The following is a 19,550-nucleotide window of genomic DNA, read 5'->3' as shown; positions in this document are numbered from 1 at the left end:
AGAAGCGGGAAAAACCATAGGCCAGAGCTCATATTTCTCAAGAACATTTATTTTGGACATCTTTTATTACTATGTCCATACTTCATAACTCCGTTGAATCTTTGTGAGAGCAAAACTTAAGTGAATTTTTTTACAGGTTAAAGAACTCTTTTCTTCTTTGGGAGTCGAATGTAATATCTTGGAACTTGATCAAGTTGGTAAGTAGAATGGTTAATACTGTTTTCAATAAATGTTAGTGAGACTGATTTTATTTGCTTTGTTCAATTTACTCTTGTCTTTTGAGTTAGGTGAGCTATTTTTGTCTACATTCAACCATGTAGAAAATGAACCTCTACATGACATAATTTAGTGTAGATTTTTTATTGATATATTTTTAGTATTTGAGGGAGTGGGAGGAAAATGAATAAGGTGCTAACTTTGAAGTAGTTCAGGCATTTCAGATTTATCAGGCAAATTTCTAGCGAAGTAGATTAAACTGTAATAAGTGAAAAGAATCTACTTCTATTTTCTGATTGTATTACCCTTGAGAGAGTATGCGTTAATCTTTTAGCTTTATACTTTTGAATTCTTGTCAAATATGTTAATTGATCTAGTATTAATTGAACACTTTACATATGCATGTCTTTTGCAGGGGTCAGAGACAGAAAAAAATTGATGTCTGCTTTCATGGGACCTCACCAACTTTTAGCCAGTTACCTTAATAAGTGAAATGTTATTGAATCTTTGAGACTTTTCCAAAGAATATATCAAATAGTCTTTAGTTGTGGCCTGGTTCTCTGTTTAGGTAGATAAATTTTGGTCTGTGATCATAAAGATTTTTCAAATATAATTGTAAGAAATATTTTCTAAGTTATTTCTGTTAAAGCAGATGTTATCTTGATATTTGCTCTTTAAAGAGTATTCTTATCTGTTTGTCTGGCATCATTGAATTATATATCAAAATCTAATTTCGAAGGGTTTATTTGAAAAGAAATCAGATTGGTCTTTATCTTTTAAGGTTTCCTTTGAAAACCTGGATGTTTTCTCCTCTTGAGTCATCATTTCATAAAGTTATATAATACACTAGCTTCTTATGGGTGTGTACATGTGAGCATTTGAGTGTTAATAATGCTTCAGTTATTCTCACAAAGGTTTGGAACCCTTTTAGTGTTTTTATATATTTAATTTTTTATTCTTTAGATGATGGGGCTAGTGTTCAAGAAGTGCTGTCAGAGATCACTAATCAGAGAACTGTACCGAATATTTTTGTCAATAAAGTACACATGGGTGGATGTGACCGGACTTTCCAGGTAGTAATGGTGTTATGTGTTCTTTAATGCTGTTTGTTCATTTTGTTTTAAAAAATTTTTAAAAGGGGATAAAATGGTTTTTACGAATCTATTTGTTTTGGGAAGTCGTAAAATTAAAAAGCTTATAGGATGGTTATCAGATAATCTTGATTACTTTGATGGAAATTAGCTTTTCTACTAACTCAAATTTCAAAAACTAAGGAGGAGAAGATTTTGAGTGTGAGTGAGGTTGCCAGATAACCAGGTGAGTCACCCTGGAGACCTGGGTGTCTTCCTTCTAATGAAGGTAGAAATAAGGGTTGTTCCCTCTTTAAGGTTTAGTGAAATTAGGTCAATGCTAGTATTCTTGGCTAGGGTAAGTAAAATTCCTGTCAAGGATGCCAACCCTGGGAGCTTTGCAAAGGCCCCATCACCTTTGTTTTCTTTTCTTTCTTTTTTTTTTTTTAATTCCTAGAATGTAGAAATGAACAGGAATTACTCATCTAAGTAGTGATAAAAATCGATGTTTATTAAATAAGGTCCTTATTTTATAACAAGTTACTTTTATTAAGATTCTGCTTTTTTATATCTTTTATGTATGTATGCAAATGGTAGTAGTTAGTGATTAATTAAATACTTATTTTTTTATGTTTGAAATTTTAATTAAGAATTATATTTTTCTGGGGAAAAAGATTATCTGCATTGTATGTTAATCTGTGATCAGCATCATTATCTAGTAACGGTCTGCTTTATTTTTCCTAGAAGCTATAACTAAATTCACATGGTGGTAAGTGTCTTACTTATAGTCCCTGAACATCATCAGGAGTGCTGGTTTTGCCAGTCCCAGCCTAGAAAATGATGTCAGAGGATGAATCTGGAAAGGCAGAGATATCCATCGAAGGGGTTTTCTTCAATGGCAGATGTTTAGGAGATAGATTTCTCTAGGGCACCTAAAAGGAAGGGGGACAAAGGAATCCTTTTTAGAATGTCCTGAAAGCCTTTGTGGCCACCCATCCTTCAGAGAACCACATGGCATCTGTCAAATCCCATAGTTTCATAGCACTTCCTTTGTGCTTCCCAGAATGAGCTGGTTCCAGCATGGTGTTTCTAAAGCCAACACAGTTGGTTTTAGCAACTGACTTTGCATAAAGAAAACTATTGCTAAAACACATACTGAACCACTAGCCTCATCTAAGCTACTTCTTATCACAAGGAGGGCCAAGTGAACAAAGGAATATAGTGCAGAGCCAGGCTCATGATCATTGTTGAAAGAAAAAGCAAAATGTTTGTGTTGTAAAGGAAATTTATCAGTAAGCTGCAAAATTTGGATCAGTTTTTGAGAAAACTGAAAATTCGAAGTGCATGTCTTGCTGATGATGCATAAGAATTGTTTTCAAAAGGAGGCCTAGCATCAGCGAACAAAATATAGAGGATCTTGAGAAAACGTCACTTGGCTATTTTATTGCACTTGGTCATATTTCAATGATTAGGCCAAGGAAAAGGGCCTTCCTTGTCTGACATAGATATAAAGCCATGACCTCTGGTCATTTGACACATGCTTGCCAATCAAGAGGTTATGAACAAACATGTACTTTGGCATATGGTCTAAATAGCTGGACCCTATTTTAATGCTGTTCAGATAAATTTACAATTCCAATTTACATGAATTATTTATTGTTTCTAAGGTTTTTAGAAAAGTTCTTGCTGATTAAACATAGGGTGCAAAGAAACAGTTTTAAAACAAGTCACACAATATTTTTTCATTAAACTATAGGCACATCAGAGTGGTTTATTACAGAAGCTCCTTCAAGAAGATTCAGCATATGATTATGACCTCATTGTCATTGGTGGTGGTTCTGGTGGCCTTGCCTGTGCTCAGGTATGAAAAAAAATGGAACTTGAAGATAATTTCCTTGGTAATTGCCATAAGAATTTCTCTGCTACTTAAAAGCAATTTTGATGTTACAGTCTAAGCTTTTATTGTAACAGCTGGTTTAATAGAGAAAATATTATGTTATAACACAAATAGAACCTTTTTATTTAGGGAAAAGACAAATTGGGTGAGAGTTAGGAAATTGACAAGATCTTTATGGGTGTGTGTGTGTGTGTGTTTTTTTGTAGGAAGCTGCTATTTTGGGAAAGAAAGTTATGGTACTTGACTTTGTTGTCCCGTCACCTCAGGGCACATCCTGGGGTAAGCTGTGTTTCATTATTGTTTTTGCTCTTTACGTACATCTTCGGCTTTGTTTAATCTCATTTAATCCTCACAACAATCTCAGGAGGTATAAATAGCCTGTTCTATAGGTGAGGAAACTTAGTCTCAGGTGAAATAACTGGCTTAAGAGCCCATATTTAAAAAATGCTGATTTGGAAAGATAATACATAAATAATGAAGATTTTTCCAAAAACAATTTCATGAGCCTAGTTTTCCAGTTCTTCTTCCATCATTTTGCACACATGCACTAATATTTTCACATCGTTGTGTTTGCTGTATACACTGTGTCATGCTCACTTAAGTTTGCCATAACATTTTTCTGTGTTTCTGCATTGATTTCATAACTGACTTTCATGGCTATATGATGGCCAGTTGAGTTAGTGTGTGTGTGATCATTCCAGGTCAGTTTAATAAAGTGCACAGTAAGTTTCCAGCCCTGTGACTTTCCAGTAGACGAGAGTGCTCATCTTTCCATGTTCCTTTCACTGTAAAATAGAACACATAGATTTCGTGCTGGATATCTTCTGTTTATGTTTCAAATCTATTCTCCATTATCTCTACCCTGCTCTAATCTCCAGAGGACTGATGAATTGGTAGCCTTGCCCTCTGGCTTCTGGTTGGGTTTAGCCAGTTGGGGTAATAGGAGGAGAACAGGGGAAAGAGAATGGAGTTGGGGTCTTCATTCCCCAGACTCTCTCCCTGCTGGTTGCCACAGGCTGGCTCCATACACCTGTGGCAGGCCATACACAGCCCCTGCCATAGGAGCCCACGTGGGCTGTGGCACCTACTCAGTGGTGTGTGGTCCTTCACATGGGGTTGGTGATGGGCCATTGTTACTACTGAGTTATTTCTACTCTTCTATCCCTCCATGCTCTTCCTGCCCATACCCCAGTAAAATTTCCCTATAAACTCTCTTTAGTTACCCAGCTCGAGGGTGTCATCTTTTCCTTACACAACCCTGGCAAAATATGAAAATCGTTTAAAAAAATTGAAACTTACTCAAAAAATTTTGGCCAGGAATTTTATATAGTAAAGCTAATTACCTTACAGTAGACCTGCTATTGGCTCAGAAGAGTCAGAATTACAGAGTAAAGGCTATAAGCTGGGGTTCTGGTCCTTGGTGTAATCTATATATCTAATTAATCTTACACAGTTCTGATCCCTTTGTAGGTCAGACTCAAATGAAAGTTTTGCACTCTGTCTCCAGAAAACTGTTCAAATGCACATCCATATTTTTGCTTACCCTTGGGCTTCCTTCACAGACCCCTGGTCAAGTAGTTTGTGTTAATCATTTGTGTGTTACTGTGAGATGTGATGTTGACCTCGCAACCATTAGAGTTTGTCATTTCCATGTTTTAATAACACTCACTCTGCACATGTGTAAAACTACATACACATGTGCACACACACACGAAACATTAAAACTTATTTCTTTCTCAGGTCTTGGTGGTACTTGTGTAAATGTAGGCTGTGTTCCTAAGAAATTGATGCATCAAGCTGCCCTTTTGGGGCAGGCATTAAGTGACTCAAGAAAATTTGGCTGGGAGTATAATCAACAAGGTGGGTAACGGTATATAAAAATGTAGATTGGGAGAAAAGAAGAAAGAGTTTCTTAGAGAAAGACTTGCTATTTATATTTCTATCCCTGAGTTTGAACTTTGTTTAATAAACACTCACTAGGAATCTCATATTTGTCAGCCAGGCACTGAGGAGTCAAAGGTGATGAGTTAAACCTGGCCTTGCTTTCATGGGCTTTACTGCCTAGGAGGGAATTGTTGCTGCTATAACCATTTCAAACCCTTAGTAGAATTTGAGAGAGAATAATCACTATTTTCAGATTTCTTTCAAGTATAAGCAAAATAGAATAGTAAGGGTCATTTCTTGGATTTTTTTCTATTATGTGATAACGTTTTTTATTTTATCAGTGGTTATGTATGTCTTTGGTTAATGAAAGATAGAAAACAAATTCATCCAGTAACACTACTGGTTAGGCTCTGAAGATAGAGATCTGAGGAAAATAAAGCTCCTGCCCTTAAGTAGCATAGTTCATTGGAAAAGAAGCCATTCAGTGCACTATGTAATTCATGGTACTATTTTGAGCATCTTCTCGAGGTGCACTTAATGTAGTCTTAAGGGTCGGAAGTAGCAGAGAGGTGAGCCTTGAGCTGCATCTTGAAGATCACATAGAGCTGGGACATTTATGACAGAAAACAGCTTTACTCAGACTATGGAGATGTGAGAAAATTTGGAGTATTTGGGGGATAGTGAGGGCTGAAGTGAAGAATGAAGGAAGGATATTGGGATAAATGAGATTGGAGAGGTAAGCAGGTCACGAAGGCTCCTAAATGCCATTTTGAGGCGTTAAAATTTACCCCAGAGGTAGCAGGAGCTGTTGAGGAGTTTTAGCAGGAGAGGAACATGAACTGTAGCTTGGATTCCGAATCCTTGTGATGTCACCAAGGAACTTTGAAGGCTGGAGGTGAGTGGGTGGGTGGGATTCAAGTCCAAAGACAATAAAGTGAGGTGAGATGCTATTTCATAACCCAGAGGAGAAATGATGAGGCCTAGGCAAAGACTGTGAGGTCAGCTGGAGAGAGTAAGAGATAGAATCAGGTGCTTTAACATGTGAAACTGACAGGCTAGATGTGCAATGGTGATCTTGGTTCATTAGAATAACATGGAATTTTTTTTAAAGTACAGCTTGTCTCTTTTCCTAGAGATTTTGATCCAGTAGAGCTGTACATGTGCATATTTAAAGTTTTATCGATACTTAGGGTAATTCTACCAGGCCACCCATGTCATTGGTAGGACAAAGGGAGAGGAAGGATTTCAGAAAGAGAGATTGAGTAAAAATGTAATGCATTCATTGAGATAGTAAACAAGTTTGCAGCATATGGGTTCCAGTTGGACATAATCACTACGAACAAATTCCCCTAGACAGTTAACTCAGTGGAGAGCTTTTGGTCAAACTGTAGTAACAACTGGTTGTGGAGAAAATAAGGTCTCTCTACTTGGCGGTTTAACTTCTGGATAGTCTTCACTTTCAAGGATCCTTCTCCCTGGTGTTACACTTAAAGCGCCTTCAGAACATCCTGGTGGAATAGATGCGTATGGATGGTTTGTATTCTAGGGAGGTCTGGACAAGTCCTGGTTTTAGAGCCAAGGCATTGTTGGTGATAGTTGAAGTCTTAGGAATTGCTGAGGTAGTCTGGGGATGGAAAGAATAGAAGACCAAGAGAGAAACCTGAGATATGTTAATACTTATATAAGTGAGTAAGGAAGAGGAAGAAAACCAGAAGAGTTGTGTCACAGAAACCAGGAGGGGTTAGATTTCTAAGGGCAAGATTTAGGGCTTAGGGAGTCTTCCAAGAGAACTGACTTGAGTGAAATACTGCAGAAAGGTTAGTTAAATGGAATAGAATTTGAATTATGTACATTTCAGACTGGTACGTAGTTGAGTCTCTTTTTAAAATTAAAAATGTTCATACCCTGTTTCTATAATAATTAAGCCAGAGAAGGGAAAAAACATGGAATGCCTCCTCGGTGGGGAAAAAGGCCATGAAGGATGAATCTGCACACTCAGCCTGTGACAAAAGGGCTAGTCAGGCAGGGTGGTGTGCGGATAATACCAGATGGCAGGCTTGCCCCACATGCTGATGACTTTTTGATGCATCATCCTTGTTTGTGACCACTGTCTCACACTGTTGGGGCTCTGCACTTTAAAGGAGACAGCAGGGTGTATGTTCATACCGTTTTGCCTCCCCTGAAAAGCCAGTTGATGTTCTTGAACTCTTCTAAGTGCCTAATATTTCTTAATAAGTTCTAATTTCCTTGTGTGGGTAAATCTTACATTAGATTCCTCAAAGTTCCCTGTCTTTAAAATGCTTCTAAATTAATTTTGAGATACTATACTAAGAAATACCTAGCTAGCCATCACATGAAAATTGGGGCTTAGCAATTTTTAGACATAGCCTCAATGAATGGCCCAAAGAAGTCAACAGAATCTGAGAGTCAAGAGAAAAGAAGTAAGAGCGTGCTGAAATCTTGTTTGGGGAGATGTTGTAGATACTTTCATCCTTGATGTTGATAGAGAAATATATATTAAAATAACTTTCATCCTTGATGTTGATAGAGAAATATATATTAAAATAAACTAAAAATGTATACATAATCTCTAAATTAGAAATTGAATTATAGAACTTACAAGTAAAACAAAGGGAAAGGAAAAATATACAAAGAAACAGCATGATAGTATAATTTAGAACAGCAACAGAAAATAAGATACCTAACATAAGTGCAGTCCTTTACATATTAGAATAAAACTGAGGGTCAGATTTTCAGGTTAAGTAAATAGCAAAATTCTTTGACATGCTGTTTATACAAGACATAAACCTAAAACCAAAAGAGATAATTACTGAAAATATATGAATTTTTAAGTAGATTTTAAAAAATTTTAATAGATAAGAAAAAGTATCAGGAAATACAAAGCAAAACAATTGCGGTTATAATACTGGATAGGTAGACTACATGGCAAAACAACAACAAAAAATTAAAACTTAGGAATTAATGAGTTAACACCCTCTCCAAAATAGAAGTGATAGTGTATTTGAAAATACAAATAAAGTAGTCAGTCTTTTGTTAAATCCATCAAGGCAATAACAGGAGAAAATTCATACAAACATGCAGCATTAGGTGTGAGAAAAGAAATATAACTGTAGATAAGAGATAAAACAAATTCCGTATATAAATTAGTGGTAAGAATTTTAAATATCTCAATGAAAAAGAGTACTAGGAAAATATTAGTGACCAGAATTGACTTGAATTGTCAGAGAAAACATTGTTTAAGAACAACCCATTCCCCAAGACACTGTAGATTTACAAGTAAATTTTCTCAAATCTTTAAGTAACACTTTATAATTTAAACTGTGTAGGACTTCAAAAAAGATGGAAAGGTTTACTTTTTTTTTTTTTTTTTTTTGAGGCCGGCGTAATGGTGATACAGAAAAATAGTATAAAAATAGAAAACCATAGCCTGTAGAGTTGTCAGAACTCTAGAAAAAGCATGAGCAAATCCTTTCCAGCAGTATACTAAAAGAATGCACTGTGATTTATGAGGATTTATTCTGGGAATACAAGAATGAGTCAACATTAGGAAATCATAGGAAAGCATAAAATCCACATGATAATCTTGATTTCAGCTCCAAGGGCATATGGTAAAAATGTCACATCCGTTCTTGCTTTTAAAAAAATTGTCAGTAAAATAATCAAAGAAATGACACTTGCCTTACTTGATGAAGAAAAGTCAAAAGCAGATATGTAATGGAAAAGAACTTGAGTCATTTGCATTAAAGTCAAGAGTAAGACAGGGCTCTATACTTCCACTGCTAATATCCATATTGTTCTGTTGCTTCTGGCCAGTGCACAAAATGAAGAATAGGAAAGAAAGTGTACATATTTGAAAAGGAGGAAGAAAAAGATATTGTAAATTTATAATATGAATTTCATACAATATATCTAGAATGTACAAAAGATTGAACTAAAAATATTAGAATTAATAAAGTTCAATAACTTGCTCCTAAACATGCAGAAATCAATACCGTTCTTAAGTATCAGCAATAATGTTAATTATATAATGGAAAATTGCAAGAAAAATGGTAGAATAACTTGGAATAAATTTACCTAGGAATGTACAAATTATAAGAAAGGGATATAGAAGCATAATAAAAAATATGCTCTAATTTTGTTAGGATGGCTCAGTATTGTAAATTTTATGTAAGTCCAGGAAAAAAAATCTTGATAATTTTTTTTTTCTGGAACTTGACAGATTATTCTAAAGTTCATATTGATAGCTATGCAGTCTTTGAGAAAGAATAGAGAATGGCTTTTCCCATCAGTATATAAAATTGTGATACTGTTATAGGACTAAACAGATTAATAAAATATTAGAGCAAGTGGTTCCAAAATACCAGTTCATAAACTTGCCATATCAAAATCTGGTGGAGCTTTTTAACTGTTTGTGTTCTGAGGCCCTGCTCCTGATTGCATAGGTTTAAGAGGGTCCTACGATCTGTATATTTCAACGTGATTCCCAGGGTGTCCTGATGTTTGGGAACCTCTAATACAGATTGTCTTTTACAACAAGAACCAGAAACAAAAAGATATTTGAGATGTTGGAAGAATAGCTTTTTCAACTACTGGGGAAGCAAGGCAGTGATACCTTAGGATATGAGAGTATGTGGCATTGCGGAAAGGGTCATCACTGCTGAGTTCTGGTGTGGGGGTAATGTAGTAACCAGAATGACCCTCTGGATTGCAAAATTTTAGTTGACTTGTTATACACTGGCATCCTATGAATCTAACACCTGATGATCTGAGGTGGAGCGGAGGTGGTGATGCTAGTGCTGGGGAGCGGCTGCAAATACAGATGTAGCTTCACTTGCTCGCCCTCCCACCACTCACCTCTTGTTGTACGGCCCATTTCCTAACAGGCCATGGACCAGTATCGGTCTGCAACCCAGAGGTTGGGGACCCCTGCTATAAAGGGTGATGTGACTTGTGGGCATAAATGTTTACATTGGCCAAGTCTTTCGTTCCCTTGCTTGCATTGTGTCCCTAATGAGTGATGGGGCCTTTTTTTTCCTTAAAATTTTTAATTTTTTATTACAGTTGACATTCAATATTCAGGTGTGCAGTGGGTTAGACATTTATAGACCTTATGAAGTGATCCCCCCGATTAGTCTAGTACCCCCCTGACACCATACATAGTTATAATATAATTGACTATATGCCCTAAAATATAATTGACTTTACATCCGTGTGACTATTTTGTAACTGCCAATTTGTACTTCTTTATCCCTTCACCTTTTTTACTCAGCTCCCCAGCCCCCCTCCCATCCGGCAACCATCAGTTTGTCCTTTGTATCTATGAGTTTGTTTCTGTTTTGTTCATTTATTTTGTTTTTTAGATTCCACACTTAAGTGAAATCATATGATATTTGTCTTTGTCTGGCTTATTTCACTTAGCATAATACCCTCTAGGTCCATCCATGTTGTCACAAATAGCAAGATTTCATTCTTTTTTATGGCCTAGTAATAGTCCATTGCATATTTGCATCACTTCTTTATTTAATAATCATCATCCAGTGGACTCTTAGGTTGCTTCCATATCTTGGCTATCGTTAATAGTGCTGCTGCGAACATAGGGATGCATATATCTTTTCAAATTAGTGTTCTGGATTTCTTCAGATAAATACCCAGAAGTGGGATTGCTGGGTCATATGGTAGTTCTCTTTTTAATTTTTTGAGGAACCTTCATACTGTTTTTCATAGTGGCTGCACCAACTTGCAATTGTAGTGGGGCCTTTCTTGAGAGTGCTAGATGGGGTAAGTTTCTAAATGTGACCAGAGGGAGAACCCTCAGTTGGTTGGGTTTGTCTTTGGGGATCTCATCCAGTTTGACAGGAGCCTTGGGCTGGCCTCTGTGTCTTATAAACACAGTGCTGCATGGAGATGCTGTGTTTTTTTTGGAAATCAGCATCAGCAGTCGAGGTGAATGCTCAGAAATAAATCCCATCTAGAAGATTCAGGGATGATGAAGAATCCGATTCCATCAACTCCCACCCCAGCTTCTACTGGAAGTAGGTAAACATTGTATTACAAATGGTGTGCACTGGTGAGCACTAACCACATTTATGGTGAAGAAATGTAGGATATTCAGTATCGTAAAACCACTGCCAGCTGAACCAAATTGGGGTGGCCTGGGCTGGTCTGGAGAGGTGAAAGTACAGTGCCCACTGCCCCTGAGACCTGCTTTCCTTCACTTGTAGGAGGCTATGTGCAGCAGCCCCTCACAGAATGTGAAAGTGTCTTTGGGTGCTTTCAAGTACAGATCACCTTCCTGCCTCATAACTCTGTGGGCATGGCCATAGTAGGCCCAGTTTTCCCCATTCTCTCCTCCATGGATTTCTCCAGTTTTCTTCTTTTCAGAACTACGCTTTTTTTTTTTTTTACATGTTTTGTAATATAAAAGGAAGAAGTATAAACCATAACTGGCATTAAAAAATTTAAGTTGCTAATTATCTTCTGTTTACTTCTTGATTCTTTAAAGTGATATGTCATATGGCTCATGTGTGGTTATATGTAATTTACCATTTACAGTAAAATTCTCTTTACGCCCTTACTCTGGTAATTTATTTTCAGTGAAGCACAACTGGGAGACCATGACAGAAGCAATTCAAAACCACATCGGCTCTCTAAATTGGAACTACAGGCTGTCTTTGAGGGAGAAGGCTGTGGCCTATGTAAATTCCTATGGAGAATTTCTTGAACATCATAAAATAAAGGTACTGTTTGAATATTTGTCTTTTTCATTGCTTTTCCTTACTACTGTTTGTACTTGCTTTAAGCTAAAATTCTGTTTCACATATTAAGGACTATAACTAGTGCAACACGTGTGTTTCCCCCATTGTCTGTGGATTCCACATGTCTGGGTAAATTGAAGAAATTGCTTTTTAAAGAACTTGTAATTTAAAGTTATTTGCCTTTCATTTCATTGCTATCTTAGGAGAAAATGTTTAAAAAGTTCAAAGTTTAAACAGTAAAATGGTCAAAATTTTAGCCATATTAATTTTTTTAAAAAAATGAAACCTTACTTAGAACTTGAATATATATTACTCATAAAAGCATTAATAAGAGTAGTATCAGAGTTACTGTATTTTATAAATTTATATTTGTAAGGTTTATGTATTATAAGATCAGTATATTAGAGACCATTTTGATCAACACAAAAATTTTAAATTGGAATTATGAGAGACAATCAGATATCATCCTCAACATCCAGTTTATTTTTGTCCTCTGCTTTCACAGCACAGCGTATGATGATCTTGAGCGATATGAGGTTATTTTGTAGTTTTTCGTTGTCTCTAGAAAGATTTGAGGTGGTCCAATTAAAGCTGCCATTTTAGAACCATGCCTGGGCTAATCTGACTGATTTATTCACCTGAAACATAGTTGAAATGTAAGTCAGTCAGTTTTATTTCTCAAACCATCATATGCCTGGTACAGTTGGTTGAATAAGCCAAGTGCCCCTAGCCAGACCTGCCTCCTCTTTGCTTCCTCATTTAGTGACACTACCATCTCCCTAGTTATTCCAGCAGGAAACCTAGGGTCCTCCTCACTTCACCTTCACAGGGGTCTGTTGCAGATCCCTGTTTAAACCACCCCCTTGTTTAAACATCTTCATTACTTTTTGAAATTTTAAAATGCAAATGTATTTATGATTTACTTTTATAATCGACAATAGTGTGTTTATTATGCACCTTTGTTGATTCTCCATAGCCTAGATTTTTAGGATGACACAGAGAGGTCTTTACATTTGGTGCTAATCTGTGTGACTTTACCTCTGACACATATTCTCTTTTTCACCTCTGGCCACTCGTTTCCCAGATGCCAGCTAGTTTCAGGCTTGTGTGCATTTATGTATACTCTTCTCTCTTTAGGTTTCCATTCCTCTCAAATCTTTTCACTTTTCTCATCACCACTTGAAATGTCACCACCTTTGAAGCCATTCTTGACTGCCTTTCCAGTCCTCTACTCCACCCGCACTGCAGTCTTTTGGTTAATATTTTGTGGTGGTGCTTATCACATTGGATTATTATTTTTGCATATCTCTTTCTATTGATGGGAAGCTCCATAGAGGATAGTAATTAGTTCGTTCATGGCGTCTGGTACTCTGTAGTGTTTATTGAAAAATGAGGTTTACTTTTCTTTTTTTTAAGGCAACCAATAGAAAAGGACAGCAAACTTGTTATACTGCTGCCAAATTTGTCATAGCAACAGGTGAAAGGCCACGGTATTTAGGAATCCAAGGAGATAAAGAATACTGTATTACTAGGTAAGATTAAATAGACCATTTTAACTGTAAATTGTATTGTGTTTATGTGTTTTCAATTTATTTATTTCCTGTCTTATTTCACAAAGATTTGAATTGATGAATAAAGGTATATACAATGCAAAAAAAAAAAAAAAAAAAACGGGGGGGGGGCGGGGAGAGAGAGAGAGAAGCTAAGTAGTTAACAAAATAGAGCAAAGGAAAAATGGGTAAATAATAAGGTCAAATTTATACACAGAAATATATGCTATATGTTTCTAGGTAATTCCTATGGGAATTTGGCTCTAAACTTCCCAGAGGCCAAAGCAAAGAAGTGAATGCAATTAACTTTAGGTTTTAGTTTCTATATAATAATAATAAACCAGCTGATCAGAAGAATCATGGCTGTTCCTAATACTGAGATTTAAAAGGAATCTTTCCTGGATTATCATCAAGAGGACCATGTATAATTTAGTACAGCGACTTTTAAATTTTTTAGCTGATGCACAGTAAGAAAAACATTTTTGTTGCAATGTCGTTCATGTGAACACATACACACACACATCCAAAAAACCCACAAAACAATATTTCTTCTTATCACATGGAATTTAATCTAATATTTTCTATTCTGTTTTTTAAAACACTTTGCTGCGGTCCACTAATTTGATTTTGAAAAAACTGAAGTATACATCTTACTCCACAGGAGATACTATTACAAACTTCAAAAGGCTGTTTCTTTTAGTGTTTCTTCATTCAAGTCCCAAATTGCAGTTCAGCCAACAAAAGACCGTTATACTTTGAAATCTAACTCATTTTCATTTTTATTGTCTAGGTATTCTTTTTATTTTTCAGTGATGACCTTTTTTCTCTGCCTTATTGCCCTGGCAAAACATTAGTAGTTGGTGCATCTTATGTGGCTCTGGAATGTGCAGGATTTCTTGCTGGCCTTGGCTTAGATGTCACAGTTATGGTGCGTTCAGTCCTCCTTCGTGGCTTTGATCAAGAAATGGCAGAGAGAGTCGGTTCCTACATGGAACAACATGGTGTTAAGTTCTTAAGAAAATTTATACCTATGATGGTGAGTTGAATGACATTTGGAATTCCTTTTATTTTCTTTTTACTCTCTTTAGCTTTTTATTTAACCTCTCCTTCATTTCATTAAATAAATTGGTCTGTACTCAATAGGAAACCTTAAAGTTAATATTCCTACCCAGAATCTACAAACATGCCCCCTTTTTGTCCCTGTCTCTTCCTCTGCTGACATGAAGATGTCCTTGCTTTTCCCAGCCTGGATTCCCTCTTCTCTCACTGTTCTTCTCACCTTCTGTCACCTTTTCAGGGTTGTCCCATCTTCAGCTAGTCGTCATCTTTCTCCCTTCAGTATTTCTCATCTTTAAACAAACAAACCCTCCCTCTCCTCTCTACCTTTCTAGCTGGGTCCCGCTTTCTCTTTTCCCCTTTACAAGAAATCTTCTATCCATGCTTCTTCATTTCTTACCTCATTTCCCATGTCTTCCAACTCTCACGTGCTTCCATTCCTGCCACTCCTTTGAAACTGTTTGTCAGGGTCTGTAGCAAACTCTGTTGTCAAAGTCAGTGGTCACATCTCTGTTCTTATCTTAATGGGCCTCTGGCAGCATTTGGTGAAACTGACATTCGTTCAATTTGAAATATTCTTTTTTTCTGGACTTCTCTGGCCCCACAGCCTATAGTTCAACGTGTACTCAACTTGTAAATATCAGAGCATCTTGTCCTTCTTCACTTCTCTGCCCTTTTTACCTGGGCAGTCTTCTTTAGCTCTACACTTTATCTCAATGCCAATAGCTCTTAGATTTATATGTCCTGCTCAGGCATCTCTCCTAAACTTCATACGCATTTGTACAGCTGTTTACTGGATATCCCCCCCTTGAATTCCATATAAGCGTTTCAAATTTAACAACATAAAAACAAAACTCCTGACATTCTACCAAAATGTATTCCCCTGCTAATCTTTCTGGCCTATCTTAGTACTCACTAAATGATACTAGAGTCCTCATAATTTATTAAGCCAACACGTAGAAAGCATCCCTTCATTCTTCCTTTTATACTACTTCCAACTAATCCATTAATTTATTTCTACCTCCAAAATGTATCTTGTGACTGTCCTCTTTTTTCTATCCCTGCTTAGTCCAAAAACCTAAATACACGCACACGTATACACTCACATGGATGGGTACACCCACACTCACATGTACACCCTATAACCCATTTATTTTCTGTTCCCTTTAGATAGAATCATTACATTATTTGTCCTTACTAGGTTCAACAGTTGGAGAAAGGTTCACCTGGAAAGCTGAAAGTAGTGGCTAAATCCACTGAAGGACCAGAAACTGTTGAAGGAGTGTATAACACAGTAAGTTTTTACTTCATAAGCAGTAAGTAGTTGAGCACGCTCATGAATTAGCACAGATGAAACTTATGGGAAAATTAAGCCAGGCTTAATTTGGGGGGGGATTCTTTGTAGGAATTTAATAAATATGGAAAGTAGTTAATCTGTTAACATTGGATAGTAGTACATGAAAAATGTCATAAAATACATATGTATGTGTAGCTGTTCATAGAACAGAATCTGGAAGCAGATATACCTGACTATTATTAGTACTTACTTCAAGGACATTAGATATCTTATACATTTCTGCATTTGAGTATTTTTGCAAAAAAACATTGAATCTGTCTTATAATTTTAAAAAAAGATATTTTTATTTTCAAAAAATAAACACTATAAAATCTCCATAAAGTGTGACTAATTCATGGACTATTTTGGAATGGCAACAAGTCTAATTTAAACTGATGTTTAGATGCCAACATTTCTTTTGTAAACTGTAGTTAATAGTTTTAACACAAACTATACATTTATGCTTTATGTACTATTATATACATGATTTTTTTTTTTAGGTAAAAAAAGGAAATAATATAGAGAGTCAACAAAGTTCAAAAATATATAATAGAGCTCAAAAAACTCTCATTTGATAATTTATCCTTAGATTATTGTGGATTTTTTGTGCATATTTGTATTATTTGTGAATAACCACAGTTTCTTTTCCACCATTTTCCTTGTTGTTTTTTTTCTTGCAAAAGTGCACTAGCTAGGACCTCTGTATTGTGTTAACCAGAAATGACCGTGGCAGGCATTCATGTCTTGTTCTCAGTATTGAAGGAAAGTTTTCAGTGTTTCATTATTAAAGAATGTTTTCTGTAGGGTTTTTGTAGATAATTTTAATCAAGTTAAAGAAATTCTTTTATATCTCTTGTTTGCTAAGGTTTTTTTTTTTTTTAGTTATTTGAGTTTTCTTTTTTAAAAAAAAAATCATGAGTGGATGAGCACAGTTGTAACACTGTTCCATTTGTAGCTTTCTTTTATTTTTTTTTTTCCTTTAATTTGTTAATGTCTTGAATTACATTGATTTTCCAATCTTTAGCCAACTTTACATTTCTGGTATAAACCCAGCTTGGTATAGGTCCTTTTTACATATTGTTGGACTTGTTTATTTAGAATATTTATGTTATATTCATGAATCATATTGGCTTATAATTTCCTCTAACATATCGAACTTTTCAGATTTTGGTATCAAGGTTATTCTAGCTCATGAAGGAAGTTTGGGGTATGTTTCCTCTTTTTCTGTTACATGGAAGCATTTTTGTAATATTAGAACATTCTTTATACATTTGATAGAATTCACTGATGCAACCATCTAACTCTAGAATTTTCTATGGAGATTCTATCTCCATAGAATTCTTTATATAGGCATATATAGAGAGAGACCAGTGATTCATTTTTTAATAGTTGAAGGAATTTTAATACTTTCTGTTTTTCTCTTGAGTTACTTTTCAATAGTTATATTTTTTAAGAGTCCATTTCATCTAGATTATCAAACATAGTAGCATGAAGTTGTGTACATTATCTGAATTTATAAATTGTTTATTTTTGTAGTGAGGCATAATTTATATGTAGTAGAATGCACAGATCTTAGATCTTGAAAGAATCATTTTGAAAGATGTACATGTTCTCTAATCCATACTACTTTGACGGTAACAAAACATTTCTGTGAGTTTAGAAAGCTCTCATGTTCCTTCCTATTCTCTGAACCCAAGCAACCCTGTTCTTAGTCTGTCACCATAGACTGGTTTTGCCTACTCTAGACGACACAGAAATGAAACCATATATTAGGTACTCCTTGGTATCTGGCTTCTTTTACTCAGGATAATGATTTTTAGGATTTATCCATGTTGTGTACATCAGTAATTCTTTTTGGTGTATGAGTTGTATAAATACACAGTTGTATGAATATATCAGTTTATTCATTTTCCTGTGGATGGACACCTAGGCTGTTTAATGTTTGGGCTAATTGTGACTTAAAATCCTATGAAGATTTCTAGTATAAGCCCTTTTGTGGATATATATTTTCATTTCTTATGGGTAAATAAATGCCTAAGAGTGAAACTGTTTGGTCCTAATATAGTTTTTCTGTTTAACTTTTTGAGTAATTGCCAAAGATTGTGAAGATATTCTCTTCTTGAAGCCTTAAAGTTTTATCTTTATGTGTGGGTCTGTAATTCATCTTGAATTAATTTTTGTTTATGGTGTGAGGCAGGACTCGAGGTTCTTTTTCTTGAGGTTCTAGTACTATTTGTTGAAAAGACTTCCTTTTCTTTATTAAATTGCTTTGGTACCTTTGTTGAAATCATTTGACTTTTTAACCGTCAGTCTATTTCTGCACTTTTTATTCCATTAACCATTTGTCTCCTTCAGCTAGCACCACATTGTTTTGATTACTGAAGCTTTATAGTAAATATCAGACCAGGTAGAGTAAGTCTTCCAAATTTGTTTAAGTCCTTTATATTTCCATATATAAATTTTAAAAACAACATGTCAGTTAAAAAAAAAAAAGCTGGCTGGGATTCAATTGAGATTGTATAGTATAAATTAGTTTGGAAGAACTAACGTCTTAATAATACTGATTTTTTTTTTCAGTACATGAACTTCCTGTATTTTCCCTTATTTATCTATTCTTTAGTTTCTATCAAATATGTTATTTTGCTTTATAGAGCTTTCATGTATTTCACTAAATTTATCTTGAGTATTTCATTTTTTTAAGCGATTGTAATAATATTTTAAAATTTTTAACTTTTAATGGTTAGTTGGTAGTGTATAGAGATATAAATGACTTTTGTACATTGACCTTGTTGTAGATTCTTAGGATTTATGTTTGCAGATATAATCAGTTTGGTTTCTTCTTTTCAGTCTGCATGCTTTTTGTTTTTTTCTTGCCTTGTTGCACAGGTTAAGACCTCCAGTACAGTTCTGAATAGAAATTGTGAACGTGCGCCCTCATGTTGCTTCGATCTCAGGGGCGATCTTAGGCATTCAGTCTTTTATGATTGCCAGGATGTAAACTTTTTTATACATGCCTTTTATCATGTTGGGAAAGTTTTCTTTTATTCTTAGTGAGCTGAGGATTTAATTAAAATCCTCAAAGGGTGTTAAATTTTGTCAGATTTTTTTTTCACATCTATTGTGATGATCAAGTTATTTTCTCCTTTATTCTATTAATCAGATGAATTCCATGGATTGATTTTCGCATGTTAAACCAAATTTGTGTTTTTGGGACAAACCTCACTTGGTCATGATTAGTTATCCTTTTCACATATTGTTATATTTGATTTGCTAAGATTTTGTTAAGGATTTTACATCTATGTTCATGAGGGTATTGGTTTATAATTTTATTTAAATATCTTTGTTTGATTTTGGTATCAGATATTTATGCTAACCTCATAAAAAGGAGTTGGGAAGATTTCCTCCTCCTTTTCTCTAGAAGAGTATTTGTACCATTAGTACTATTTCTTATGTGTTTAGTAGATTCTACCAGTGAAGTCATCTGGGTCTGGAGTTAATTTATGGGAAGTTAATAAATTGTGAATTCAGTTTCTTTAATGAGTACGGAAGATAGGATATTACTCTGCTAGGGCTTCCATAACAAAATACCACAGACTGGGTGCCTTAGGCAAAGGAAGCTTAGTTTTTCACAAGTCTAGAGGCCAGAAGTCTGAGATCAAGGTGTCAGCTGATTTGGTTTCTTCTGAGGCCTCTCATTGTTTCTTCTGAGGCCTCTCTCATTGGCCAATAGATGGTCACCTTCTCCCTGTGTCCTTACATGATTGC

At 35.3% G+C, this 19,550-nt stretch overlaps 1 protein-coding gene across 2 annotated transcripts in view; it reads left to right on the top strand.

Moving 5' to 3' along the window:
* The window catches only part of TXNRD3 (thioredoxin reductase 3), a 48,702-nt gene that overhangs the window by 14,198 nt on the left and 14,954 nt on the right, over window positions 1–19,550 (top strand). For both annotated transcript variants that reach the window (XM_036229745.1, XM_036229744.1), the window contains exons 2-10: window positions 137–197; window positions 1,180–1,289; window positions 3,043–3,147; window positions 3,390–3,462; window positions 4,924–5,043; window positions 11,683–11,825; window positions 13,260–13,375; window positions 14,204–14,429; window positions 15,651–15,743. In XM_036229745.1, the coding sequence (XP_036085638.1) occupies window positions 137–197; window positions 1,180–1,289; window positions 3,043–3,147; window positions 3,390–3,462; window positions 4,924–5,043; window positions 11,683–11,825; window positions 13,260–13,375; window positions 14,204–14,429; window positions 15,651–15,743 (1,047 nt within the window). The remainder of the gene's footprint in view (window positions 1–136; window positions 198–1,179; window positions 1,290–3,042; window positions 3,148–3,389; window positions 3,463–4,923; window positions 5,044–11,682; window positions 11,826–13,259; window positions 13,376–14,203; window positions 14,430–15,650; window positions 15,744–19,550) is intronic.

The sequence above is a fragment of the Rousettus aegyptiacus genome, unplaced genomic scaffold (genome assembly GCF_014176215.1).
Source record: "Rousettus aegyptiacus isolate mRouAeg1 unplaced genomic scaffold, mRouAeg1.p scaffold_m13_p_12, whole genome shotgun sequence".
Taxonomy (NCBI): Eukaryota; Metazoa; Chordata; class Mammalia; order Chiroptera; family Pteropodidae; genus Rousettus; species Rousettus aegyptiacus.
Note: the sequence above shows the minus strand (reverse complement) of the source record. Positions and strands in the feature narration are given on the sequence as shown.